This window comes from Diadema antillarum, unplaced genomic scaffold (genome assembly GCF_040938485.1).
Source record: "Diadema antillarum isolate AM-2024a unplaced genomic scaffold, OU_Dant_1.0 seq00000637_RagTag, whole genome shotgun sequence".
In the NCBI taxonomy this organism is placed as follows: domain Eukaryota; kingdom Metazoa; phylum Echinodermata; class Echinoidea; order Diadematoida; family Diadematidae; genus Diadema; species Diadema antillarum.
The window spans coordinates 410,265-431,125 of NW_027271554.1; the positions used below are offsets into that span (position 1 = coordinate 410,265).

General features: G+C 39.0%; 1 protein-coding gene across 1 annotated transcript in view; it reads right to left on the minus strand.

The window, feature by feature from the left end:
- The window catches only part of LOC139736337 (oxidation resistance protein 1-like), a 111,761-nt gene that overhangs the window by 48,265 nt on the left and 42,635 nt on the right, over positions 1 to 20,861 (minus strand). The window contains exons 3-4 of the mRNA XM_071647093.1: positions 15,265 to 15,347; positions 8,025 to 8,132 (exon numbers count right to left, since the gene is read on the minus strand). Of these exons, the coding sequence (XP_071503194.1) occupies positions 8,025 to 8,132; positions 15,265 to 15,347 (191 nt within the window). The remainder of the gene's footprint in view (positions 1 to 8,024; positions 8,133 to 15,264; positions 15,348 to 20,861) is intronic.

The following is a 20,861-nucleotide window of genomic DNA, read 5'->3' on the forward strand; positions in this document are numbered from 1 at the left end:
GAACAGATGAACATGACTTTCATTATATATTTTTGATATGATATGAATGCAGCAATCAAATTGAAAAATCATTTGTATTTCACTGTAACTCTGTCGAAATTGCTCACTCATGTGACATAACCTGTACACTGCTGAACTTTGTGGGGTAACATATAAATGTATGGGATGACAATTGATAGAAAAACAACATTTAAACAGACAAATTTACAAATGAACAAACAAATGGAACATACAAACAATTCCACAGCATTCATGAAGACGTCCTGTGGCGTGATGCCTTGCACGAGGGCGCCCTCTCCTTTCATGATGGTTCCCGAGAGACAAACCTAGTGCAATGCTAATTCAGCTGGAGATGGTGCACATTGCTAGGATTGATGCTGCAACATGGAATCAAGCCCTTTGAATATTACCTTCACCAAGAATTCAATACCTCTCCTTTTTCTTTCAGATATCAACAAAGAACTCGATGACATCTATTTGAAAGAGAGTGTCTGACACCGCTCACACATTAGCTACTATCTAATTAACCTGTTGAAGACGAGTCCCGAGTATACTCTAGCAGGTGTCAATGGGAAATGTGTGTTATAGGAAAATCAACTCGTCCTCAATGGGTTAAGTTTCATTGATTATCAGATCGGCAGAATGGGAGCATGTCTTCTCTGAGGACCTGAGCGAGACTTCCTATTACAGGCTCTGCTGAAACGCTCTGGGTTCATTGGCATCCCGTGCACTATGAAGCCTATTTATCCCTTTATTTAAGAGTCATCATCCAGAAATGCACATTGACATCGTGTACAAACTTGTTCCAAGACGTAACAGCACCATCGCAAGTTGAATGGGACACCGGCCAATCAGAGCTAGCACAGCCAACCAGAGCATGTGGAGTACCTGGTAGCCATCAAAACGTGGAAAACCGACACTTTCTGTATTCTGCGCTTACTTTTATAGCAGTGTGGTAAAGTTCCTGTGCCAAATATAAAGATGATTACAGAGAAGTGATGCAATGCATGAACACTGTACCTTCTCTAGGCCTGTCTAAAAATGTGTTCTACAGACAGGGCTGTTTTATCAATGGCAAAGCTCTGAGAAACTTTGCAATGTGGTGGGGATTTCCCAACCACAGATGATGTTGGGTTGATGTTGTTTCTTACAAATTCTTTTCTCTGTCTCATTCCACTATAATCGTGGAAGGATGAAAACCTATACAGCATATCAAGCAGTTGCACCACACAGTTGTATTCAACATCCAACCTAACTCCATAGGAATTTTGACTTTGATTTGAACCACACATTGGCCTTCACACAGTGTAGTTGTGGCCAAAAATCATTTTAAATATTCCAACACCCACACACAAATATGCACACACACATGAGCATACAACTTTACATCCACACATACTAGTAATATCCATTAGAGATCCTAGTTATTCATTGCACAGATCTAGAGGCCACTAACAAAAAAATAATAATAAATGAAAAAAAAAAATGAAAGGTGTAACAGAGTATTAACTGAATCATTTAAAACTAGACTAAGAAGGTCAATCTCCTGTTCCTATTTTTTTTCCTGGAAATGTAATACAGCAATTTAACTACTAAATTTGAAGAGATTGCCCACTTACAAACACATAATATGGATGCAGGCATGAACTCACGTGCACACATAGTCTTAGATGATGCACAAAATGCATAATGTGCGCATCACACAATCACACAAGGCATATACACTGAAACATGGATGACACAGAAACTACAAAGTGCAATCTTGATATCTGTGCTACGGGACGTATGTGGTTTTTATGGAGATGTTCAGGATGGCAATTCAGGGAATCTCTGAAGCGTTGGACTGGTTAATATGCTAATACTAATTAATTTGTTTTCTTTTGGGGGGTTTGTTTGTGGGGGGGGGGGGGCAACCCTCACAGTAGGTCTACCTATTCGCTGTAACCACAATAGTCATGAATGGGCATTTAATAGAACCATAGATAACGCTATATTTTTGTCTCCTTGTATCTGATTTGACAAGGTGTGCTTAAGACACTTGTACAGTACTTTGGACCTTTATAGCGAACCTTGAAAAGGCTGAAGGTTTCTTTGCACAGAGCACAAGGACTTGAGTATAACAATGACTTGTTCTGTTTCGATAGTGCACATTAATATTACAAGCACATGTACACTTGAGAAAGGCAACATGTGAGACACTGTGCGACTTTGTGGGGGCTCAACAGATTTACTGTTGAATTCTGCTGACAGGCTATATGACATTTTACAAATGTACATGCATGGATAAGGAAAGGCTCAAGCATAACAATGTTTTGAAAGTCACGTTACCACTCCCAAGATTATGACAAACTATTGCTGAATGGTTTATTCTGACATTACTGTTTGTGCAGGGAAAATATGAGCATACAGTAACTGTGCTTAATCCTACATTTCACAATAATTTTTTTCAGCGCAATATTAAATGAGTTCTATTTTCATAGAATGTCCGGGAGCAATTTTTGTAGGACTACACATTTAGATCTTTTCTACACTGGAAACAGTGTAAGACAATTCCTTTGAATGATGTTAAATCTCCATACTATCATGTAGGGAATATAACTTGCAGATTTTGTGACTCTTAAAATGTACACTGAAATACACATATGGTATAAAGCATCCTGTTTGGATGAGTAGTGATGATTTGGGGGGGGGGTGGTAAACAAAGCAGCACTTGCACCATGCACCGTAATTTCACAGAATTTTGACATCACTAAAGGAAATGTCCAATTTAGGGCTTTCAGTATAATCATCATAGTGCCCTTATATTTACTCATCAAGTACACTTGTAAGATGCAGTAATACAGAAGTTCAGTTGATATGTGATGGCAATGAAAACAACAACAACAAAAACAAAGACATGACTTGTCACCTTTCATGAGTTTCTATGAACTGAACAAGATTGTTTCAGCATGAATTACATGTAGTAGAGACAAGAAGAGAAAGATGCATTATTGCAACTCTAGAACACTCAATGCATCGTAGTGTGTATGTGGGCACGATGGAGTATGTATGAAGAGGTAGTCTGCCAGCGAATTGAAAGATAAATGCAGATATATATACACAAATGTCTCATCCACAGGGACAACGGCGGGTGAAGTTCCTGCACACAAACACACATATCATCACCATCTGGGATAGATACCGATAATTGCAGCGCACGCAACCACAGACAGACAAGAAGCTAGTCACCACATCAGATCTGGGCCAGAGAAACTTCATTCAATAGGTCCAAAGAGACAAGAAGAAGAGCTCAGAAGAGGAAGAAGAATAAAAAAATAAATACAACTTCAGGAGTACATCCTCTCCAGGAGTTGGCAGACTTTCTCGAGATGCACACGTATCCAAATGTCACTTCAGCGAGCGAGCTGGGTCGCCATCGCTTCCCTGGGAAAACCGACAGGACTCCACGCTCATGAGAAACGTTCTCCCCCTCTCTGTTCCGCGTTCAAAGAGTGCAAGAAGATATTCGCCAAAGTGGCAGGCAGGATCTGGATGAGCTGAGTAGAGCCGGGCGCAACGGGCACAAATAGCGACTATCTGTTTTCATATGTATGTTTGCCAGATCAAAAGTGAAACTAACTCTGCTAGTAATTCCATGAGTAATTATTTTCCATGCTGAAATGAAGTGACCACTGAATGCAAATGCCACGAGTGTGCAGCTACGTCAAAGTCTCTATTTACTCTGAACACAAGTTTTTTTTTCTTTTCTTTTTTTGGTGCTGGTGGTGTTTAAAGAATGTTTGGACTTTATATACCTGTACTCGGGAGCAGCGTAACTGAGATATTAGCACATGTGTAATGGAGAGACGATTGACATAAGAATCGTGTAAACATTAACTCTCGGGGGAAGTGGTGAATGTAAGAAGTCAAAGGTGTCATGAGTAAAAAACCAACACATTTCTGTATTCAAAAACTTTAGGTCTCATATTTTTTTTTTCTCCCTCTCCTGTACGACAGAACTAGCACAATAAAACTCTGTGCACATTGCAGAATAAATTGGCATGAGGAATTAAGATTTGTTGCTTTCTACTTCCCTATTTTTTTACAACCTCATTGAATGGGAGGGGGTGGTGGAGGGCTATAGCATACAGATATCCTATGGACTGCTTTTCAGGGCATTAATGATATTATTGCCCCAAGGGCTTTCAGTTCTCAACACTATGACCAGGGGAGCTTGCTCCGAGAGTCATAACATGGAGCTGAGATCCCAAGTTCAGGCTCACAGGTACATTAAAGGGATGGTACAGTTTCGGTTGAGATGGGGCTTCAGGTTTCCAACACTTCTTGATGGTGATTTTTTTTTTTTTTTAAGATAATGAGAAACCCCTTATAAAATATGAAAGAGCACATAATTATGAGAGGAATTCAAAGTTTATTTGATGAAAATTGGTTTTGAAATGGCTTAGATATATCCTAAACAAAGCGATCCTAATGAAAGGTGGGACCCATCTCTTATTAGGATTGCTCTGTTTTATTTTGTTTTTGGATATCTCAGCCATTCTAAAACTAATTTTCATCAAATAAACTTTGCATTCCCCCTAGAATTGTATGCTTTTTAACATCATAAAGTGATTTCGAAGTATTTCACAAAACTTAATAGCTGAATCCGCACCTCAACCAATACTATACCATCCCTTTAAATCAGGTATATAATTCATTTTATATGAGAGAGGTTATAAATCAGACAAACTATCTTCTTCAAACTGTGTTTCAGGAAAAATTTTGTCTAGCTCAAATACGACATACTCTTAAACATATAGAAACTGAGATCTCTAGGATGTACAGATCCCCAGCTGTACTCGTGATTACTTTGGAAGTGTTTAAAGATATTCAAACAGCTATTTGCACTGGCAGCAAAACATTGTGACATAAACTGTACAAAAAACTGTCACACTTTGATGATGGTTGCTATGCAACAGTGCCTACAGTAAATCCACCAGAAAAATCACTGAGCTACAAATGTTGATGTACTTTCCAAATACTAGCATTTACTACCATTATTCACTACAAAATTTTACAATAGTAATGTTCCAAGTGGAAACATTGCTAACTTTGTTACTGTGATTCCATGCCAAATACATGTAGGCCTATTCTTCCTGGCAGACACAGATGTAGAAATGAATTTTTTTTAAATGCATGGTGACAGGTCACAATACCATCATAATCTTTCAAGTGCTACCACTGAGCTATATATTGTACGTATTAAGGCAATCATATTTTATGGTCATATAATTCCTGTGTTTCCTTGATGTAATTGTGGCTCTCTTCCTCATTCACGGCCCTAGTAGCCTGTACACACACAGACACAGACAAGAATAGACACACACACGCTCACATACTGTATACGCTATATATTTCGCATGGGTTTTATTTTCGCGAATTTCGCGAGTCGGGAGCTATTCGTGAAATTAACAACACGCGAAAATATTACAGTCTTCCAAAATGAATCCCTTGCCTTGATGATATGAACATTTCAGTACTAGTATACCATGTCACGGCTTACCGAACAGACCATACTGGCTAAGCTTGTTTACGCACGTCCACGTCTACTTACGAATACTGTAGAGAGCCAATCCATTATCGCAAGGGGACCACTCGTCAGAAACCACATCTAGCACGATGGACTTAACCACTTCAAAAATGTTGAATTCTAACTTACTAGTTCGCAGAGTTTGGTAAGTTTTTTTCATGCAGTGTATATCTAGTATCATTCTTACTTGCTAGTAAGTTGAAAATTCACACTTTCTTTGCCACTTCATATTTTCTCTGGTCCCCCAATCGCGAATTTAACCACTCGCGAAAATGTGTGACAGCGGCAATTCGCGAAAATTTATGTACGCGAAAATTATAGCGTATACAGTAAATACATGCATGTATATGTGTGCCGGTATGTACATCCGTAAATGCATCATGTGTGTACGAAAGTACATAATACACCCTACATAAATTTCATACCCGGTGTGTATGAAAAAACATACTGTAGGTACCCTGGTACATAATACTATGATGTATCATGTATGTATGCATACAGTGTATACCCTACACTATATGGAAAGTGTATAAAGTGTGCACAGGTGAGTTTTCTATGCATGGATCGTTCGAGCCACAGAGTACAATGTACATGTAAATCTACACAAAATTACCTTTCCTCAACATTTACTGTACATACAATTCGTATACAGTACTCCAATGTACATTCATTCATCAATGCAGCCTTCAAACATTTCAGACTGTTCAAACATGCATTGAGTCCAAAATACAATGTACACTCATTCATCAATACAGCAGTCTCGTGTTCAGACAAGGAAGGAATGAACATGAATACATGCCCTAGACTGTCGTATCCGGACAGACACTCGTACCCGAGGGTCCTGGGGAAAGACCCAACCAATAGAGGGCAGCAGACAGCAATGTCCAAATGTCCTGTTTGCAGGAACACTGCACTTCGCAGCACAAATGCACTGAGTGAGATTCACTGCCTATTAAAAGCTTTGATTGAGCTGGAGCACTACCTTTCAAGGTATATTCACATTCACAACACCACTATTAAGACATGATGCAAAACTTCTCTACAGAAAAAAACAAAAACAAAACAAAACAAACAAACTTGAAATCTTGAAAAAAGCAAAAAACAAAGCTGAAATCTTTTTAGAAAAATATATTTTTGATATTATTTGAAGCCAAAGATATAATTTGAAGCATGAGGATGGGCTAAATGGCTAAGTCACAACCAGATGTAGAGCTTTTCTGGATTAACCCATTCCCAATGAGGTTTTGAAATTCCCTTTACAGAAGGTACAGTCACCAGGATTTGGCAAGCAATGAGTTAACACAAGCCTACGGGATGAAGATGCACATGGTGGCCGAGACGCTGGTGGATTGAACTACATTTTAAAGTACATTCATACTATGAACATCTTTAAAGCTTGCATCCTAATATTGTCTTTGTATTGATCAAAAAGTATTCGGTGACGACATACCCCCGAGCATTTCACAGCAGAAAGTCAACCTATCCCACACTGCAGTCTAATTGATACTGATTCATACAAGGTACTGTAAATTGGTACTGGCATTCCTGCACACTCTAACATAAACTTTTCTTTTACTCAATGCTGACGTATAATTGGTATATTATGATTTGTTCAGCAAAATGGCTGCTCTGGATGTAATAAATGCTTATAGTAAGTAAGAACCATAAGACCAGTGGCCACTTCAAAAGACTAAGAACTACATGGAAGTGTTTTGAAAGTTATTACAACATACTCTTGGAAATTCTGTGTATTCCACATTATGATCACATATCATGTCTATTCAAGGAGGGGGGGGCAACCTCATGTATGATGGTTGCCTTGATAAAGTAGTACATTGTACCTTGGGATAAATGTATGAGTGGTTGGATGAGTAAATGAAAGAGTGACTGAATTATGGATGGATGGATGGATGGATGGATGGATGGATGAATGGATGGATGGATAGATAGATGGATAGATAGATGGATGGATGGATGGCTGAATGGATGGATGGATGGATGGATGGATGGATGAATGGATGGATGGATGGATGGATGGATGGATGGATGGATGAATGAATGAATGAATGAATGAATGAATGAATGAATGAATGAATGAATGGATGAATGAATGAATTAGATTGAATAACTGAATGGATGAATGAATAAATGTAGGAATGAATGAATGAATGAATGAATGATTTATGCATGGACATATGAGTGAATGAATGAATGAATGAATATCCTACTGTCTCTGATATTGTTCTTTACAATGTAGTGATTGAAGGTGTCAAACAGAATGAACTGAATTTCAGACCAAGAAGTAATTTTGAACATGCCAGCTGCACTCTGAATCCACAACAACTTTTCCATCACTATGGAGAACCAGTACGTTTCACTACTTATAACACACATGTAAAAGATCACATGAAATCAACTATTAAAAAGCATTCACATCACAGGATAAAGAAATCACCTGTCCAGGAAAAATCATTCTGCTGGTGAGATGGTTCAGTCGCATGAGTTGTGATGGTGAGGAGTCGAAGGAGAGCGCGATGCTGTCCAGGGTGTCTCGGGCCATCACCTGAGGAGAGGTCAAAGGTCCAAGGTCAAAGTTCAGCATTGAGATTGATATTAAAAACTACATTTTTTTTCAAACAATACATAAACACCTTCTCTACACTTTTCTTCTCTTCATGTTTTGATTTTTTTAGATAATCAAAATGCAAATCTTTTCTCATTTCAAAGAGTCTCCAATGGTCGTTTAAATACATGAAAAAACAGATGTATGTTTTATATAAATTATTGTGTGTATGTGTTCCCACTTTGGCACAGACAATTATAAAGATGTAAAAAGCATAGGTATGTATGCAAACATCAAATAGCAATGATGATAGTGTAAATCATATCCAGGCATGTACAGTATGTGTGTATTACATGTATGTACACATATACAGTAGGGCCTATATATACACTTGTACCTTTAATTGTGTAAGTTTGTATCCACAGGAGTGTATTTCAGTACCGATAATTTATTTTTCATTGTCTATTGTATGTTTACCAGTGAAAATCAAATGTCTGTCTTTGTGAATACCAAATAAGAATGTACTAAAGGATACTCATAACACTTTATATCATATACTTAGTGCATGTGTGTGTGTGTGTGTGTGTGTGTGTGTGTGTGTGTGTGTGTGTGCATGTGTGTCTGCCTGTCTGTCTCTTCCCTCTCTGCAGCTGGTGACTGTTGGAATTGAGTGCTGATTAGAGTTCTCTGTTGAATTACACATGAACTCCGTCATCAATAGCAGTGTGTGCCTTCAGTAATAAAAGTAAATAATGCCATGTATCGTGATCCCACGCTGTTGCCGTGTGACCGGCATCGCAGGCTGCCATGTATTCATAAGCGGCCCAGGCAGGCTAAATACAATTTTCAGCGCATCTTGCATCACTGTCATTACCTTCTCAGTTGTACGCATCGTATGCCACCGATTAACGTTTGCAGTGCTGTCCCACCAAGAGCCATGGGTAAAAAGGCGCGATAATGTCTCCTCGTTCAGAGAGAAAACCATCACACTGCCAATGCAATCAATCGTAAAATCATAGTGTGTGGGACTAACCACAAGGCACACTGTATTGTCTGCTGCAGCTCAGAGTCTTTCATATGTTCAGCATTATACGTTAGACCAAGGAGGTTCGAGAGAAGGAGTTACAACTGACTATAATTATTCAATCAGCTGTCAGTTTTCTGTGGATGGACAAAAGAATTCCACAGGTGCATTTGTGCCTTTGGTGTTTGATGCTTGAAGCCGCCATCTTTCTGAGCAATCTGAAGATTCATTTTTAACGCTAACATAATATCGGGTATATGCTGCTCATTTATACATCAAATGCAATGAAATTTCACCTAATGATAAAGCATATAAAACAAAAGTCAATTCCGTTCGAAAATATGTGCAAAAGTGTAAATCTGAGCTGTATTTTGTGAAAGTGTTTGAAATTTTACCCTCATGGAAAGCCGGTTTTATCACTTTTCTCCTTATTTCCGCCAATTGAAACGAACATGGTATCATCTTCAAGTATAGTTCTTTATAAATTAATATGTCAGATCAGCGTGCAGACACGTACAGTCGAGTAATTTTGATATCTATTTCAGCAATATTTGAGCAATTTCTATTCGCGCACCCCCGTGCCTTTACCATTGTCTACCGCCCATCGTTTGTAAGTAGGGATAGCGAAAAGTAATTACCATCACAAAGACATATCTTCCTTGGAAAGTGGCTGGTGATTAAGCAATGAGACACGAGTCAATTGTCTTCACCTCTGAGTGGCAGATCCAGTTTGACACATACTTCAAATATTTTTGAGTGGCGGCTTCGAGCATGGGATCAAAGCGAATAAGACTGTTGTGACGCCATTTCTCGAACCTCCTTGGTTAGACTAAAGAACTGTAATGCACTGTTAAGTCAAAGTAATAGGTGAAGTACTATACAGCGTATAAATGCTTTGGTTTTTATGGTAGGCTCACAAGAAAACCAATCATACATGGACCAAATAGCTTGAAAATCAACATTTACACATCAGGCACACAGCTGTCTGCAAGAACTGCTAATGAAATACAGACAGCCCGGCAAATGTAACTTTAAAACTATTGGTATGCATGCATACAGCTAATGTGTATCGGGCAATCCCCCCCCCCCCCCCCCCCCCATTAGTGATAAGGTTAGAGTAAATATTAGGGTTAGGGTTAGGTTTGGGGTTAGGGTTTGGGGTTAGAGTTTGGGTAAGGGTTAGGATTAGGTCCAGGATTAGGATTAGGGATAGGGTCAGGGGAAGGGTTCGGGGTAATTGCCATGGGGAAATTGCCCTAGGCCCAGCTAATGTAATATCTGTCTTCACCATTTTGTTTTTTCTCGTCAATTCTAACAGAATCCCCAAGAAAAGGGTTATAACACAAGATATGTTTGGGTGGCCCATCACTACGTAGTATCCAAGGGGCTTGAAACTACCACAGTCTACAGTCACTGAAAAACAGCAACAATTTCTCACAGGCACTGAATTATCAGACATGTTTAACGAAGACATCTTTTAGTCATGTGACGCCAAAATGCCTGGACATCTTGAGGAGTAGAGTGGGCGACCGAGACGAAGAACATTCTGTTTTTTTTTTTTTTGTAGAAGAAGGGGAAGGCTTTACATGATTCCTCTTCAGAGTTGAAAATGGGAATGTCCTCATGCTTGTGGTATGGTATTGCAGCAACAGCGTCAATGTTACTTGAGGAAAGTCGTACATTGTCAATACAGTGACAAAAGGTTGTATCTCAAGTTTTGGTGAAAATCACATTTTAGGATTCATAGTCAGATAATAACTCAAGTGATGTGCTGTCCACATCCTAGCTGTCTTACCCCGAAAACAAACCCACCACAGCATGTCAAAGGAATCTTAAGGCAATCCCATTTGTTATAGTGCTTTGGCTGCCATGTTTTTTCACTACCCTGAACATTTGACATATCTGAAATACAATATAGGAGGTTTTGTCACCCAAACAGCGATATATATTTAATATATGAAGAGAATCTGAAAGAGAAAGTGCCATCTGATCACCACATTGCAGAGTGTGTAATGTCCCCATTGGTATCGCTCGACTACCGCTTTCAATATGCCTTGTGCCTTCTGAATCGGTTGCCAGTGATGCTTGGATACCCCGTCCACTCGCTCGGGCAAACACACTAAAACTGAGCCTTTAAAAATTGCAAGTAAGCATATCACCACTTCTCCTAACCAGATGACAAAATGTAGCTAATATGACGCCTTCTTTAAAATAGACAGAGAGTGATGAAGGGACAAAGAGAGCGAGACGGAGAGAGAGAAGGAAAGGGATGGACAGAAGGAAGGAAATGGAGAAAAGGAAGACAAAAAGACAGAGATACACGTAGGCAAAAAGAAAGGAGATATAAATAAATATGCATAGAGGATGTCAAGGATGGACATGTCAACACAGTTTTGCCTATCATTTTGGTCAATATAAACAGACCAGAGAAGTCTGCACGAGTGGGACAGTGTATGTGTTTCTGTATCGGATCAGGTTTGTCTTCTTTGTTTCACTGGGACAGTAAAGTTTCCATCTGCGGCTCGCTTTCCAATCTCTGCCCTTCACGCCCGGGCCTGGTCTTCCCTTTTTCGCACGGTTCGACGATGGATAAAATCCAATTAGCGGAGGGACGCATCGCAGCACCGCCGCAGCCTTAATGACACGAGAATCTCTCCGTCAACGGGACCTAATAGATGGTGGTAAGGCGATACAGCAAAGTGGTCGCACATACTTAGCACAGCCTTCCTGGTGCATGCACTGCTCTGCAATATCTAGTGCTGTTGTTTGTTGTTGTTTGTTGTTTTTGTATTTGAGGCGCGTCATTCAAATATGAATATTTACGCCTTTATCTTTATAATATAATTATTTTACATATAATAAATCAATAAAAATTATAACTTTTTACTATCATTGTTATGCGCGCTATGTGTCTGCTGTTATACGGTTGGGACAAATAAGTTCTGGTGCATGCTGATGGCAAACTCTGATCAGCCCGGCTCGTTACATTGAGCAGGCTTCGTTACATTGCACAGTTTATTTTGGTAGCCTAGATGTAAGGCTGTATACATTTTCTTTTTCTTCTCCAAAACATCAGAATGCACCACATTGACATGACACAGACACCATATAAAGGAACTTGTATAAAACCGCATGTACTCGCTAAAAAGAAATATGAATCAAAACATCAAATGTTCGTTGCAATGCATTATGTAATTATCTAATACTCATCTGTATATGACTGGAACACCATAAACGTGGCTACTTGTGATTGCTCAACCGTGCCTTTTCTCCGTGCATCGCCAAGCAATGTCCAGCAAGTGCTGATGTAATCACAACCGCCCTCAAAGAATTTTCATCATTTCAATGGAACTACTCTGTAAATCATTTAACAGAGCGTTGACTTTTTGAAACCACCGTCACTGCCATTACTGTTACACTTTTGATGACACAATCTACAATAATAATACAAAGTGCAGCTGAAGTTCATCCCTTGTGAGAGGGTAGAAGCGATAGGATACGATATTGATTAGCACCCCAAATACACATGGCACCAAGTCATTAAATAGTGACTTCACTTTTCGACGTGATTCCATACTCCTATTATAGGGTAGGATCGAATATTAAACACAAAACTCTCACTTGTGGGTACTGGAAGCAGCAAAAAGAGTAATGCTGTGAGCATCTTTGCTGCTCCTCTTTGCTGCAATTCTCTTCCCTACTGTGGATGCACTGCCTCAGTCTATTGCACAGGGCAGTACAATGCAAAGCAGTCAAGAAAATATTCCCTTATTGTTTATATGCTGCACGAGGGACATAATCTCATCACTATAAACAAAACCCTATGGAGCACCCTCAGGCAGATTTCTTTCTTTTTTGTTTTTGTTCAGGTTGTTTTCCCTCAACCCATAATGCTCATCTTCAGAGAGGAAAATAATTTCATCGAGTTCAACATGACCCTGGTAAGAGCCCTATGACTGTTTATTTTTGTTCCTTATCTTGTATGCCGGTATAAGGCTGTCCATGTTGTTTATGCTAAATAAGAAGAAATGATTCCATCACTCTGTACATAATCATAAATAGTTCCCTCCAGCATTCTCCCCCTTCCCAATATTCACACTGTTCATTGTTATATGTGGCAAGATGGGGGGTGGCAAGATGGGGGATGGGGGGGGGGGGGGACAGAGTCATTCTTATCAACAAACCCTCAAGAGCAGCTTTTGTTTGGCTGTTTTCATGTTTAATTTATTGTTTTTCTATTAAATGCATCTCTTTCTTCCTCCTCCATTACTTTTTCTTCATTACTTTTTATTACAATAATCATCATTATAAGGAGTCATTATGATAATTACTTTTATCATCACTATTATCAGTATTATCCCTACAACAGTCACTTTTGTAACTACAAGGCTAGACATTCCTAGTATCAACTCTCTCACAGCTACAATACAATGGAGAATATATCAAGGTAATTTTGTATGCCTTCCCCCTTCCAGAAAAAACAAGACAAGAAACACAATTCACATAAAACAACGGCAGCAATTAATTGATCCGTGCGCTGTACCACGGGGTACCCTGGATGCCTAGGGTTCCCGAGAGGCTATTGATCAGCGATGTCCCCTGCATGCCACACCGCTAATTAATTAATTAGCAAGGATCCAATTTCTAAAAAGGCATACTACACCAGTCTTCTTCCTCTGTTGTTATTTTTTTGTTTTGCCTTTTTAGATACCTTAAAGGGATGGTACAGTTTCGGTTGAGATTGGGCTTTAGGTTTCCAATGTTTTTTCTGATGATTTTTGTTGGTTGTTGTTGTTGTTGATTGAGATAATGAGAAATGAAATTAGAAAGAGCACATCATTCTAAGAGGAATCCAAAGTTTACTAGATGAAAATTGGCTTTGAAATAGTTGAGATAATCAAAACAAAGCAATCCTAAGAAAAGATGGGACCTACCTTTTATTAGGATTGCTTTGTTTTACTTTGTTTTTGGATGTCTCAGCCATTTCAAAACCAATTTTTGCCAAATGAACTTTGAATGTCTCTTTAACAGAATTGTATGCTTTTCAACATTTCATAAAGTTGTTTGTCAGTATATCGCAAAAAGTTAACTCGTTATTAAAGGACAAGTCCTGAGTATACTGGGTTAGGGGTCTATGGGAAATGCGTGCTGTAGCAAAATCAGTCCATCCTCAATGGGTTAAAAGCTGAATTCTCATCTATGCCATCCCTTTAACCCACTGAGGACGAGCTGATTTTGCTACCTGTTTCCCACAGACACTTGCCAGAGTATACTCAAGACTAGTCTTCAATGGGTTAATACAAAGGATATTTTATATAAAGTCATCTTTGAAAATGTATGATGCCTGCCTCTATGTATGTGACAGTAAGAGAAGATGAAATAATTTTTTTTTTTAGTGACTGTTTCCTACAATCACAACATCCATGATTGATAGTGACAGGAAGGAAATGGTTTTTAATAGCATACAAGTAGCTGCCCACACTGCCCACATTTTCCAGAGTTATAGAATTAACCCATACTACAACTGCTATTTAACTTTAAAAGAAAGTGAAAATAAAGTCATAATGGAGTCAGCATCATGACTGTATGGTACATGAATATGCAAGGAGCTTCTGTGCGACAAAGTTTTGCATTTGACTATATTTTGCATTCACTTTAAAAGAGGTTGCAATTACAATGTACACTGTATATCCAGTAGATCACACCGGTCTATGTAAAGTACTGCACAAAAATTTTCAGGTGTACACATACATAAATGTGAAACAGATCGGTTGAATTTATATTGTTTACAAAACTGAGCGACAAAATATGCGCTTGTATAAAGAGCACTTGTAAATGTTGAGTGTGTGCGGCAAATGTTTGTTTATTGTGACATCACAGCCGTGCAATGGAACAAAAACTTCGAGTCAATAGTGAGATTAACACGGGAGTCAATGGAAATGGGTGACGTCAGCCATGCGCTATCCATTTTTGCTCGCACAAAAAATTGCACGGCTGACAGAGACAGTGTGTGATATAACTGAATGTCATGTGATGGGCAATCGACCAATTAGGTAGCTACATTCTCTTTCAGTGGTGTACAACAGAGGATGACTTCATGTTCCTCACCCGATATTCCAAGGTGCCATGGGGCTGGCTGAAGAAGCTCTTCCGCTTGCTGCCACCATCCTTAGATCCCGTGGAGCCTGAATCTATGGTGAGAGAAGAAAGAGACAGATGGACAGATGGACGGACAGACAGTCAGACAGACAGACAGAATGTTGGAAAGACAAAGAGAATATAAGATAGGGAAAGGAAGAGGGGGAAGGATGGGAGAGAGGCATAAAGAGAAAAATATGCAGAGAGAAAGAATAAAAGAGATAATAGAAGTTTAGAAGAGGGTGAGAGAGAGAGATGGGGAAAAGATTTATAAAAGAGAAAAAGTTAAGAAAGGAAACCAAGAAGATGTGAAAAAGAAAGGAGGGATAATGAATGGAAAAGGGAGAGAAAAAGAGAAATGAAAGCAATCGTCATTATATCATATCATAATACAATCTAACATGATGTTTCAAGCGTTTTAAAGTACTGTAAAAGTGGATATTTTCGCACTAGTAATTTTTCGCGCTCCGCCAGGTAAGATGAATTTCGCATGATTCTAATTCCGCAAACATAGGACAATAGCTACTGGAATATATGGTAGCATGCAAATATTTTCACATGCTTTTATTTTCGTGCTAACTTCTTGTTGCACAAAATGTGCAAAAATGTCCACCTTTACAGTAATCACAATCCTCATAGACATTAATAGTGTATACCACTCGAGATCATACTGCAATAATGTACAACTAAAGTGTGTGTGTGCACGTGTGTTTGGAAAGAGGAAGGAGTCAAAAGCCTGGAACCAAGGTCACCAACACTGGCCTTCTCTACTGAGCCACCTTCATGCTCACTGGCAAGGACTTGGGGCTGTAAACATTTTTTCGACCTTTTTTATATTACTGATGAGTGTTTTGCACACAAATCGTCTTCTTCAGGAATTCAAGGAAACCTCAGGATTGGTTGCAACGTTACGCATCAACAGATTCTTCACTGGAGAGGAAGTCATAATTCATTCTTGAAGTTTCCTTGAAACAACAGAGCAGCCGGAACCATAGGACTATGTCACAGTTGGCAGATACCTGCCCTCAATGCCTGGTCAGTTTGCAGTTTGAACGCAAACCACAGTGTACCTTATACCACGGTCTACAAGTACCTTCATGCACTATGTATAGTGATGTTGTTTCACACTCAAAGCAGACAAATATGCATGCTTTGAGATACAGTTTTGATGTCCATATGATATCCATTTATAATACAATTTACCAAGTACCGTTAAAAACAATTTTCTACTCAACTTTTCTCTTTCTCATTGATATGCAATATGCACCGAGTATGTTTGTGTGATACATTCACATAGTTCATTGAGAAGACAGATCCATTCCAAAGTGATTGCACACACAGAAAATAACAAACAACCCATCTCTTGTACTGTCATCTCTTAAAAAAAAAAACAACCAACAAAACACACACTCAACCTCACCCTCATTCACAGGATCTAAAATGACACCCCAAATGAAGTGGAGCATTAACAGGCGGGGCACACATTTAACAGGATTTTCTCCACAGCTCCACATCGCAGCACATTGAACATCAATGATATACAGCAGGGTATGTGAAGTGCATGTGTGTGTGTGTGTGTGTGTGTGTGTGTGTGTGTGTCATGTGGTATATATTCGCACCAGACAGATAATGACTACCATCATTAACCAAGGAGATGAGAATATTGGCTCTCACTCACTCTCTCCCCCTCTCTCGCTCATCACACAACATCGGGCATCACTTTCACCACGATACATCACCCCATGCTCATGAAGTATACTGCACATATTCTACATTTCTACACATATTACCCCTCTTTACATTGATCATTCTTTCCAGAGAAGGGGGGGGGTGGAAAGAGAGCAAACATGCACATATACACACACATACACACACACACACACACACACACACACACACATACACACACACACACACACACACACACAAACACAAACACACATAATGTGAAACAACATGGAGTTAAAACTTAAGGAAAACTTTGTACGCTGGTTCACGCAATCACAGAAATGAATTGTGAAGTTTATGTCTCTCAGCAAAGCGAGCAGTAATACGACACTGGAAATGCTCCTAACACTGTCAGGTCTGTCTCGTTCATATATCGAAGTGCCAAGCCTTCAGCGTCTGTTAGACTCATTCCGCCAATATCGCACTGGGCTCGGCGCAAAAAAAAAAAAAAAGGAACACAGCTTCATCTGATGCTACGCTTGACGGGCCTCGACTGCCTTACCCCTCCTCCCGATACTTAGCGAGCGATTCGCCATAGCGACGCGCTGCCTGCCGCAATCATAAATCATGAGACGCGCTGGAGAAACAAAATACCCGGGGAGAAAAAAAAAAGACTCCGCTGCACGCTGTCATTCCAAAGTGAATGAGCGCTCGTAAAAAACTTGCAACTTCAGAACATGGAGCGGACATCTATGCCCGCCATACACACAGTCTGTTACTAGGCTCCCCGACAAGAGGCTTGCAAGATTTCTTTTAAACTCTAAATGGATAGCACGCAGTGTCACTACATATAAATCCACAAAATTTATCTCCTGTCCTCGTAACACTTGAATAACAACCCACATTCGGTCTCTTCCAGTTGTATATTGCCTAAGACCAGTTTGTACAACAAATTCCGGAACATAAAAAAAAGAGAAAAAAAAAGCAGAAACACACACATGCAGACACAATATACTGTAACAAAATGTACATTACATGGTAATCGAGGAATCAATTAAGAAATCAGCTATTAATTGCTTCATCCAGAAAATGGACCTCAATGTCAACTCAGCATCCTTTTACTGCAAGTTGAATTAGATGTAATTTTTCCAACATATATGAGAGAAAAACCCGTCCTTTGCTACAGTATCACGGATCAGGGTCATATGAGCGAATACTGGGACCGGTTTCTCGCAGAAAACTTCCTGCCAGTATAATTTATAGCTCTAAACTCTACTGACTAAACATGCACTCTTTATCACACTTGCCCGGTTGATGCAATATTTTATGGGCAAAATGCCTCGCCATAAAGACGGAAACTGTACTGTAGGTACTATCTATGCTACAATGAAGTGGCAGTATAAAGATCTTTAGTAGTTTGGCCCACATTTGCCAATCTCTTTTGAGAATTAAAAAGAAAGAAAGAGAGAAAGAATGAGGGATATGGCTTGATAACAGTTGGGAGCTACATTGTAGCTAGTCCCGAGGTATAGAACAATGGTTCACAGTGTTACTGTACAAGTGGAAATGTTTTGTGGTGTTCAATTTTTTGTGCATTTTGCGCAACCAGAAACTAGTGCCAGATGTTCCCGCAGTTGATGTCTTGATTTCGTGGAATTATAAACATGCGAAAGTAATCTTACATGGCAGAGCAAGAAAAATTACTCACATGAAAATATCAACCTTGATATAAACTTCAGTCACAACAGTCATTCCATGGTCACAGATGAAAATTGATAAATTCTACTTCTCAAGCTGCTTTCATACAACATATCTCTTTAATTTTCTTCTATCTGTATCTGTAGAGGCAGCATTTTTGAGAGATGTCAAAATGCATATGTTGAAATAGTCTCATGCTTGAAATGATTAGCAAGTGATGGTTCACTGAATTAGGCCAAACTCAATAATTAATGGCATAAAAGTTCACATATTCATATGAATGGTTGTTCAGGGGCAAATCCAGGAATTCTGTGAAGGGGTGCCCCCCCCTTCCATTTTTTCCTTTCATTTCTTTTGTTTTAACAAAAAATAAAGGGGGGCGCACACTCGGTGCACCCCTGCCTGGATCCGCCACTGTTGTTCCATAATTATGGTACATGCCATGGTTTCTTAAATCTTTAGACATAGTTAGAGTTCCAGGCTCTGTTTGGGCAGATACATGTACCATATTTAGTGCATAAACCTGTCCATGTTTACAGAAAGCTGTGCAGGACACATACCATAGTACAGCTACAATAAATCTACAAAGTCTTTTTACGGACATACCTAACTGGCACAAAACTAACCTAACTATCAAAACAAACCATGTGATTTACTGCATACGCCATATTTTTACAAATTATATGTCACAAGTTCATGTGTATAAAGCCAATTTCACCAGTGATTGATTTCACAATTGTGAACCACAGTGACAGAATAAGGAACAAGAAGATGAAAGATGCTATTATATATTTTGCATGTTTCATGGCTACCATCAATGCCATTAATTCCATCGTAGACTCTCCACATTTTTACCGTACAGTTTGAAAAAAAAACCCATGGATTCCTTGAGGATACTGTTTCCTTTTTTTTTTCTTTGCAATTTTTTTCTTTGTGTGTGTGTGCTCATACCAACATTGTCCTATTCATAAAGCAATAATCCACTGTTGTAGAAAAAAAAAAATATGTAAAATCTGATTTTTTTTTCCACTTGTACAGTATAATTTCACACAATGCACATTTTGTAAATTGAAAATAGTCCATTTAATTGCTAGGTATTGTAAACTGAATGATTTCAGTCTCTGTGCAGCTAGTTTCAGTATATCAATTCAATTCAATGCCAAAAGGTATGATGAGAAAACATGATTTCTCAACATGGAGACATCTACACAGAATGCATTGGTGTTGGCATATTTTTTGCCAATTTGTAATTTCACAGATAATCAGTTCGCTTGTAAAATTTGTAAAAATAACAGCATCTCCATAAATGTAATGTATGCAGTATCAACCAGCATCTACATAAGATGTGAATTCCCCTTTTAATCTCTGCCGAGGGAGGTTTAAATGTTTTCATTGGCATTGGTTTGTCTGTGCGCAGACTAACTCAAAGTTGTGAAGAGATTAGGATGTAAAATCTGATTTGAGATATCCTAAATAAAGAGATCCTAATAAAAAGGTGGGACCCATCTTTTCTTAGGATCGCTTTGTTTTGCTTTGTTTTTGGATATCTCCGCCATTTCAAAACCAATTTTTCACAAAATAAACTTTGAATTCCTCTTAGAATTGTATGCTCTTTAACATTTCACTAAGTGGTTTCTAAGTATCTACGATGTAGTAAAGTTATAAGCTGAATCTTCACCTCAACCAATACTATACCATCCCTCTAAATCTTAAACTGCTTAGTCCCACTCATTCATTTTGGCATAGGGTTTAAAAAGCATTTGACTGGAGGTACGGACATAATTTCAGCTGGAGGCTCGTCATTCGAATGAAAAGCGGTGGCATCCTCGTTGTGATGTGATGCGGTATACACGCACTGCTCCCCATTCTCTGGAGATTTAAAACAATGCCCTTGCTGACCTTTGCATTCGGGCTCGTATCTCGGCGATCTTCTGCAATTCTCAGATATTTCTCTTAAGGCTGTCCCACTTTTCACGGAGAATTCAACGAGCCCACGATGGGTTGATCAGACGGAGGAGCTAGCCAACACTTGCCCGATCTGAAAAAATTCACTTGGGGGCCACATGCTCTTTGCTCTGACTTCACTGGAAGAGGTGATGAATGGGGATGGAAATGAAAAAAAGGGAAAAGAAGAAGGAAAGGGAGGAGAGAAGACAGGATGGATGGAAGGAAAAAGAGGACAAATAATAATAATGGAAGAC